The sequence below is a fragment of the Gambusia affinis genome, linkage group LG01 (assembly GCF_019740435.1).
Source record: "Gambusia affinis linkage group LG01, SWU_Gaff_1.0, whole genome shotgun sequence".
Taxonomy (NCBI): domain Eukaryota; kingdom Metazoa; phylum Chordata; class Actinopteri; order Cyprinodontiformes; family Poeciliidae; genus Gambusia; species Gambusia affinis.
The window spans coordinates 28,573,609-28,583,141 of NC_057868.1; the positions used below are offsets into that span (position 1 = coordinate 28,573,609).

The 9,533-nt window shown below is 38.0% G+C and overlaps 1 protein-coding gene across 1 annotated transcript; it reads right to left on the reverse strand.

Moving 5' to 3' along the window:
• Positions 1-848: 848 nt before the first annotated feature.
• On the reverse strand, positions 849-7,988 carry rnf114 (ring finger protein 114). The gene is made up of 6 exons (XM_044114552.1): positions 7,802-7,988; positions 7,102-7,252; positions 6,812-6,918; positions 2,953-3,067; positions 2,738-2,845; positions 849-2,642 (listed from the first exon to the last, which is right to left on the reverse strand). Exons 1-6 carry the CDS (start codon positions 7,936-7,938, stop codon positions 2,577-2,579), a joined length of 684 nt encoding a protein of 227 aa, XP_043970487.1. The 5' UTR covers positions 7,939-7,988; the 3' UTR covers positions 849-2,576.
• Positions 7,989-9,533: the final 1,545 nt, after the last annotated feature.

Consider the following 9,533-nt stretch of genomic DNA (forward strand, 5'->3'; position numbering starts at 1 on the left):
AGAGCCAAAGTTTCATCAGCAAGATTTTACATTGCAAGAACATTGTTAGTATGATGTCCTCATTTCTTAAAAATAAAACAAAGGTTTATAGAAAGCTCTTATTTCCATAGTTTCTTCCCTGTGAAGCAATTTTTGTCTTACGGTAATTCCAACAGAGAAAGCTAACCATGACTATTCTTTCTTGCATTGATTTTCTTTAAATATCTACTGTAAAGTGTTTGTGCCACTTCAACTTCCATATTGCACATTTAAAACCAAACCAAGCAACACAAAGCACACAGGCGTGACTTCAGATTGACACATGGCTTTAATTGCAAAAAAAAAAATGTCCTGAAAAGTATGACATGCACTTGTATTTAGCATCTTTTAGTCTGGTGCCCTTCCAATGAACCTGCCTATGAGTTAACAAGAGAAAAATACACAGATGTTAGGGCATTATGAAAATCAAGGAACACACCAGACACCCAGCTGATCTACTAGTTGGAATAAGCCAGTCAAAATCCCACCATAAATCTAACAATGTATGCCAAGACCTGAAAATGCTCACAAATTATGACCTTGACCCAGACTATAAATAAGAATGGAGAAAACTGTAGACTAACCGTGCAGAGCTGGTACACACATACCCCAAAGTACTGACTCATGGGGTCAGTACCTGAATGTAAAGTATGACTTTGTGCAGGTGTAAAACTAAATCCCAGAACACTACATAGAGGGGTGTGGCTGTAATCAGACGAATTGGTATGAATGTGTTTGCAACGCACTGTAATCAGTGATTGAAACACACACAAACACACCTCCAATACATATAAGTATAAATCACAGCACCTGATATCAGAGTCCAAAGCTTAAATAATTAAAAATCTTTAATTTCTTGGGACTTAGCACACCCTGTCAGCAGGGCTGATGAAAGAAAAACAAAGCTATATTGTGAAAAGAGGGAAAATATCACACATTAGAAACGCGTAGTAAAATAAAAACATTACTACATCAGAGGGGATCAAAAAAGTTCACAACAGGCCTTATAAGTAGGACCAAACACTAGATAAAAGAAAAAAAAATAAAATAAAAACACAAGGGTTCGGTATGGGAGCTACTTAATCTGCTTGCAAGGATATCAGTTGGTAAACCAAAAATGCATTGCTTCCATGTAAAAATTTGTATTACAGTCTAAAATTGATCTGAGACATCAAAAGTTATTGGGGGGGAAAAAAAATACACAAACGCACACAGGCAAAACAAAAAAATAAAAATCAATAAAAAATAACCCTACCCATCCGCAGAAAACACAAACCACTGCTGGAATTTTCTAACCCAGCATGCAAGCAAATATTTGGGTGGCATTCGATATAAGAAATAAGATTTTGAAGATATAAAAGCAATGCAATTTGGATTATTACGAGTTTCTATTCCAGCAACACGTCACAGCACTTTACATTTAAAGTTATAATACCTCACCATGTAATTTAAAAGTTGTATTCATTGTATTTCCACTAGGACTAAATTATTTCACTAAAACCTATTTTTGTATATCTGTGACGCCGTCGTATAATGCACTTAAAACCAAAAAGCAAAATGAAAATGCTTGTGAAAAAACACATAATGAAATCTAGGTTGATCTAGTGTTGTCACAACTAGAACAGTCAGGGAAAGGTAGAACTCTAGTGCCCCCAAGTGGCCACAATAACCGACACAAAAATTAGGGGGAAAAAATTACCCACACAACTAATTGATGCCGACCTTCTTGGATCTCCTAGTCCCCAGGATGATCTAGATTAGCCCTGTTAACTTCAGAAGTCAGAAATAAGATTTACTAGAAGGCACAAAGACACAAAGGGAGGAACGTTACCATGAAGCAAACCACCATCTCTGGTTCCATTTGACCCTACACAAGTTATCCGTGTCGGCCTGGGAAATAAAATGGAAACCCCCCCCCCAAAAAACAAAAACAAAAAACACTCCAACCAGAAACAGCATAGATTTAAACATACCCCTTTGTCTCTCTCTCTCTCTTGAGGCGGTTATTTTATAAGCACAGCCATTCTTGGCTAGCACATCATTTTACTGTTGCTAGACAACATTCCCTCATAAAGTTTATTTGTTGGCGATATTCAGCCACCTAGTGGTCAGATCCTCTCATAACATCAAGTATCAACTTTTTTTCCCTCTCACCCCCCAACAACTTTGAAAGATTTTGGTTGTACGACACTAGATTATTACTAAATAAATGACTGAAAAGTAGTTAAAGTGATGCAAAACTAACTACAAAGAACACAGACTCAGTAGAGGGGAAGATAAAGGATTATCACACTGGAAACACTCCAGCCCTAAATCAAACAGTACAGTATGTTTCAATCGCATACCATTATTTATCGTTTTATTTTAAATCTTTTAGATTTTGAAGATGCAACCCAATGTGCCCTTTAAATAATAATTATCCATAGTGATACAGTACAACCGTCCTCTGGATAGATAAATTGATGATACAGTGTGTTTTTTTTTTTGTCTTTCCAAGACAGTCTCCTGCTCTCTTCTCTGGATTCCTCTTTCCCTGCTGCTACATTGTTCCTCACACTTCACTTGTCCATGAGGGAACGCTGTAAAGCCTCCTGAATCATGGTGGCCTCATCTGTGGCGTAATCCTGCAGAACACCACAAAAGAAGAAATAAAATAAAAAAATGTCACACAAGAGATTAGTTGAAAATCAAAGTCTAGTACTGATGGTGTTGCACTCACAACAAAAGTATCATAGGAGAAAGTGTGTCGGATCTTCAGGTGCTGGAAAAAGTCAGTACTCCTGTAGTTGGGGTCTCCCCAAGGCATTGAGGCGCAGATAGGACACACCTTACAAATTGAGAGTAACAAAGCAACCATGAACAATTTATTGGTCATAATTAAAGAAAAAAAAAAAAACAAACAAAAAGGATCACACAACTTTGTGGATTTCTCACCACTTGGCGTGTATCCCGTGCATGTTGGGTAGTGCAATGTTCAACTAGGCTGTCCTGATCCAGGTTCTGGCAGTTGCAGAAGGGACAGGAGAAAGTGAAGCGGTTTGGCACCGGGCTGAAGGACGGGAACAGAAAGAATTCTGTGATCAGTTTATTTACCCATGATTACAACAAACTGAAGTGTAAGGCTGAATTTGGTTTGCTAATTAAACTTGTCTGGAAGACAACAAACGAAGTGACACAGAAGAGATGGTGCATAATTTTTCATGCAAAAACAGAACTTGCATTCCCAGAGTTTCCCCAAACATTTAGCTTTAAAAAAAAAAAAAAAAAAAAAAATTTATATGTATACATTGAGGGAAGGCAGTCACGAGTTGCATGAGGAAACTTATTCATGGCACAGGTCAGACAAAAAGGAAGGAATGGAAGACACAAGAAAAAAAAACAGGAGTGAGAAGGAAGAACAAGGGAAAATGTATAGACAGACAGATAAAAGGAATGATATAAAAAAAAGAAAAGAAAGAGGAAGAAAAAACATTAAGTAGGACACCAAAAATATAAAGAGGCAATAGAAGTGAAGGAACAAAAACACAGAATGAGACAAGGAGGATACAAGGAAGACAGAAAAGAGAAATATAGAAGGAAAGAATGAATGCTAGAAAGGATGGGCACAATTAATGGGCTAAAGATAAAGGCAAGAAAAGAATGACAAGAGTAGAGGGCAGCATTAGAAAGAGTGAAAGAACACATTGACTTACAGAAGAAAACAAGGAAGGGCGCTAGCAAGGAAGGAAGGACTCGACAAAGAAAGTGAGATAGGGAAAGAAAGACAGGAAGAAATGCAAGGAAAGCCAAAATAGATGAAGAAAAAGAGGAAAGTAGGGAGAGGAAGAAACAGGAGTCGCAGGGAATGTCATGCAAGGAGAAAGAAAAGGAAACAAAAGGAAAGAGACGATTAAAGGAAGTCAGAGACTATGGGATGGGGAATAGAGCCTGGAAATACAAATATTCTTTCTTGGACTATTTTCCTTTCCATACCTGGAAAATACTTCAAATCAAATTCCAAACTTTTCCACACTGAGAAGAAGCACTATACCCATTTAATTATACATTATACTTCTATGCTTCCAATATATTTCTTTTGTCATTTTCTTTATATACTATTATTTTTTTCCTGGTAAATTGTGTACTTCTGAACTGTGCTGTAGACATGAATCTGCTTTGCTTTATAGTATTTTTTCTTTGATGCCAAATTACCTCAATAAATACTTCATTAGCAACGCGATGCCACAGTAATTCTGGCATAAAAAATTTATCATTTAAAGAAGCATTTTAAATAAGCAGGATACAGTAAGATTGCCCTGTGCCCTTTAAGCTTTAAACTTGAGTCACTTTCCTGAGCCAATGCGCTTTCAAAGATGGCCACTTAACAACACCAGCAGATTATTCTACAACCTCATAAAAAAAAAAAAAAAAAAAAAAGCAGATTTACTTTCACTTTTGTTATAATGCACATTTTACATTTTGCTTTTACTGACTTGCATCTTCAACCAAAAAGGGATTTAAATGTACTAAAGCTGTGTATTCTCCTATTGTATGGCAAAAATACTTTTTACTTTGCAATACATTCTGAAACTTCCTTGCATTAAACTTTCTGCTTTCTTCACTCCCCAAATATTTAACTCTAAGCAACAATACCAGTTTGTCAAGAACTTGTTTTTAAATTCTTTTTGGGACAGGTTTCTCCACTATCAGCACTTTGTACATCCATCTTAGAATCTCTTTGCATGCAGTCTACACCTAAAAAAAAAAAAAAAAATCTGATCCATACCTGTAAAATACAGACTTTCGATGTGATTATTCCATGGATTCTTTAAGTAGCACAACTGTGCAGCGAAAAACAAACATATGAAGAGCAACCACCTCAACTATCAGTTTTTCTTGACGTTTATAATCAGTTGCAGTCAATGCAATCAATAAGCTGGTAATTCTGTAACATTTACGTACAATTTTCCACACTGTATCCTGACCCATATCAACATAAAACACAAACTCTTGCTCATAAAATCAAGCAAAATGAAAAAAAAGAAAAGAGAAAAATAATCAAAATACTACTGTGGAATAATGCTGATGCCTGACCAACCAAGGTAGCAAAAGATCTTTTGCAATTATAGGCAAACATTTTCTATAGGCGAATATTGCCTATGGAACAGGAAATAAGCTGAATATTGCCTGTTCTATCTGAATAAGCAAATGTTTTGCTTATTCAGTATTGGCCTGTCCTATACTAAAAGCTAAAACAGTACCAGTGAGGGAATCACTTGTGCAAACAATTTGACCGTTGTTGTGAGGATCGCGACCGATGCGGTTGTTTCTTACTCATTCTGCAACATGCTGGCACGCAAAACATAACCGACAGCATCTGGTTTAAAATTTTCAAAATAAAAGCTCCTCCAGACTCAATACTTATAACGGACATATTTAATTATTTCTTGCGCGGCCCGGTACCAATTAGTCCGCAGACCGCCTGGTGACCACTGCTAGACATCCGTGTCAATGTTTCTTCTAGGATTAAACACAAAAAGTAATTCCAGTTTTTTTTTTTATATACACCCTCATAACTTAACAGCTTACTTGAACCAGAGATGTCTTATTACATAATTTCTACTGCAGTTGAGTGTGTTTGCAGTATTGTCCTTTCACACAGTCGTGATATGGCTCGGTTATAATTCCTCCTGCTGACTGTCCTCAACACGCAGGGTAAGGAGACAGTAAATGTCTGAAAGCATATCTTACTGAATTAGAATATCATTGAAGAGTTATTCAGCTAAAAAAACGAAACTGATAAATTCTTTACATACAGTATGGTGTCAGATTTTAAATGTTTACTTGTTTAATGTTGATTATGGTTTGCAGCTAATAAGACATAAAATTCAGTTTCTCAGAACATTAGAATATCTCATAACACAAGATTATGCTCCTTTCAGATGAATTAAAATCTCACTGCAGTGTTGCATGAAGCTAATCGGCCTGTGAACTGTGCCTGTGTTGAGATGTCCAGGGTGCCCTGGTTGCTCTAATACAGGGGTGTCAAGCTCCAGTCCTCAAGGGCCGATGTCCTGCAGTTTTTAGATGTGCCATAGGTACAAAACACTGGAATGAAATGGCTTAATTACCTCCTCCTTGTGTAGACCAGTTCTCCACAGCCTTACTAATGACCTAATTATTCTATTCAGGTGTGGTGCAGCGGAGGCACATCTAAAAGTTGCAGGACAGCGGCCCTTGAGGACTGCAGTTTGACACCTCTGCTCTAATAGCTGCCTTCAGCTAGTCTGCATTGTTGGGCCTACTGTCTCTGATCTTTGTCAATAAATTTTCTATATTGTTTGTGAATTTACCATCCCATCCTTCACAATCCTCTCAAGGCTTTGGTTATCCCCGTTGTGTGTGCGCGCGCGCGACTTTTTCTGGCATTCTAATGCAGCTAAAACTGCCCGGCATGTTTTAGGTATTTTCTTGCTTCAGTCCAGCTGATTTCAATTGATGACTGATTAACAGGCGTTTGTTGAACTGCAATCAGTTGAATTAGGCACATTAAAGCAGGGAAACCTCTAAAACATGTAGGACAGTGTGCCTTAAGGAGCAGTGTTGGGAAACACCGTTCTAATCAATGGAGTTGCAGCAGGTGACAAGACTATGTTCCTAAACTATGGCCACAGTGTATATCAGTGCAGTCCTACATTTATTCAACCAAACAAAAGGTTATCATTAGATGCAAAACATTTTCTTCTATTTAGTGTGAAGCAGTATGATTTTTTTCCCCCTCCGTGAAACAGCAATGATTGTTCATTTCCCTCACCTGATGATGGCAGGCTGACTTTGGGCAGTGCTCCTCACCCCCTCCTCAATGTACTCCTGGTATTTTGAACAGGCAGCTGTGTGGCTCCTCATCTGAGAGAGGCCAACCTTGTAAGGAAACAAACAACATACCACTTTGTTATGTTTATAAGAAGCCAGTCTTTGTGGTAATTAACACAATTATTACAATCTAAAACTTAACATAGAAATTGTTGTCACCGGGTGTTCTCAAATACATTTCATATCCAGCTGGCGATAGTCTTGGCTTACTAGAGTTTTAATTAAACATACCTGAACTCCACATCCCTTGCAAGCTGCCACAGACGAGTGGATGAGGGCTTCTAAATCAGCAGCTTTAGTCCAGTTGGTCAGAGCTGTCCTACATACAGCACACACAGGCTTCTGTGGACGCAAACATTCTTGCAAACAGCTCTGGCAGAACCTGCCAGGAAACAGAGGAAAGAATGCGATAATGGTGTGGTCAGAAGGAAATAAACTGAATATTATATGCTTTAGGGTTTTGTTATTCAAATCTAGCTTTTGTTTATTCTTTTATTAATAATTCACACACTTTGTTAGCGGAGTCATTTCTTTTTTTATGCTACTGACATGAGCTTCCCGTAAAACCGAAGGAAAGTACCAAACTCAAGAAAGCGCAGGGAGTTGTAGTCTTTTATAGTACTTCCATCAGCCATTGTAATAGAAAATAAGACTACATTTCCCGACTGAGGCCTCCTTCTTGATGTAAACAAAACTGAAACTGATTTAGCAGGTTTTAATCGGGTTTCCACATAATTTTTAAACAAAGTAGAACAGCATAGTCTCGACAAAAAGCAGACGAAGAAAAGCTTAACGTTTTGAGACTTTATCCAACAATGTCTTTAACGCCATCCCTTTCCTTTCATTGTTTTTAACTGCTATCTTTGCATCGTTGGTGGTAGCAGACGTGGGATAGGGGGAGGGAGATGGAAAATTAGCACGAAATACTCACGTATGACCGCATTGTGTTGTTAGAGGAGTCTCAAAAATTTCAAGGCAAACGGGACAAACGAAATCCGACATGTCGCTGCTCCCGTCAGGGACACTCTTCTTGGGCTGTGCTGAGCTGAAACCTCCGAGCATCGCCATTTCTTTTCTTCACTGTGTAAGTCCCCAGCAACACCAACTGTAACAAAACGTCACAGGGTTTGGGTTCTTTTTAAAGCGCGAGGGGCGGAGCTTCGGGAATTACAATCACGACAACATTACGGCAGATATTGTGCTCCTGTAAACATGTCACAACTGAAAGTTGTGATATGTTTATTTACAGCCCGTAATTAAGCAGGTAACCCTCCTCTCACTTATCTGCGGATGAGTATTGTTGATATACATTTTATATTAAAAAATGTATGTATATATATATATATATATATATATATATATATATATGTGTGTGTGTGTGTGTGTGTGTGTGTGTGTGGGTGCGTGTGTGTGTGTGTGTGTGTTACAGAGAATAAAGAATCCAAATTATAGAATTAATAATTTAATTTTATAATTTAATTATAGAATTAAATTATATAGAATTAAGTGTTACCTACCCCATGCACTTTAAATAGTCCAGTGTTGCTTTTTTCATGACTTGCACATTCATATTTTGTAAATTTTTTAAATTATCCTACCGAGTTGTACACTTCTTTGAATCGGCGTATGCTATTTTAATAACTACAAGGGAATTTCTTGTGCTATAAATTTATCCTTACAGTTTTGACATGTCAACATGAATCTCAGCAAAAGAAATATATCCAGAAGATGTACAAGAGTGTACACAAAAAATTGTCTTATTTGTATTTGGTAAGTCTTTTCTGACATTGGTTAAAGTCGGTGACTGTCAGGGCTGTTTATGAAATGCACTAACTTGTTGTAGCTCTCAAGCCTGACAAATTCCAGAAATTCAATCATTTATCTTGAAGAATTAATTTAGCACTACCGGGAAGATTACAGATATTCTGGGGCAACACAAATAATCCCCTGATGGCAACCAGTGCTGATCTTCTCTCCATATATATTGTTTTGATCTGAGTCAGTCTGAAAACCTGCCTTTTCTCATCTCACATAACATTCGTCTTGACTATCTTGCTGCTATTATCATCAAACTTTAGATAAAAAAGTAAATAAAATAAAGAACACTGTATATTTTTCTATGTATACATTTTTTTGTTAAAGCTGTTATATTATTATTGTTGAAATAATCAGGACCCCAGCCAGCATACCTAGGTGGGCCCCATATGGGTTAAAAGAGGGCTGTCAATATGGGTCCCAAAAGGGTTTGTCCACGGGTTCCATGGTGGCCCCACATGGGTTTGCCCAGGTAGATTTTAATGGGCTCCGACTGGGTCTTCAGTGGGACCCAGATGGTTAACTTACATGAGGCCCATCTGTGGCCCACTAGGGTGCGTTCAGGTATATTTATCTGGGTCCCAAGTGGGTCTGAACTGGGCTAGAATATGGGTAACAAATGGGTTTGTCCACGGTTTCCATGGTGGCCCCACATGGGTTTACCCAGGTAGATTTTAATGGGCTCTGACTGGGTCTTTAGTGGGGCCCAGATGGTTATCTTACATGAGGCCCACCTGTGGCCCACTTGGGTGCTTTCAGGTATATTTATGTGGGTCCCAATTGGGTCTGAACTGGGCTAGAATATGGGTAACAAGTGGGTTTGTCCACGGTTTCCATGGTGGCCCCAC

Coding starts and splice junctions, on each gene's coding strand:
- rnf114 (XM_044114552.1), bottom strand. CDS start 7,938: ATGGCGATGCTCGGAGGTTTCAGCTCAGCACAGCCCAAGAAGAGTGTC. Junction 2,846..2,952: donor CACGGGATACACGCCAAGTG/GTGAGAAATCCA, acceptor TCAATTTGTAAG/GTGTGTCCTATCTGCGCCTC. Junction 2,643..2,737: donor TCTCCTATGATACTTTTGTT/GTGAGTGCAACA, acceptor GGTGTTCTGCAG/GATTACGCCACAGATGAGGC.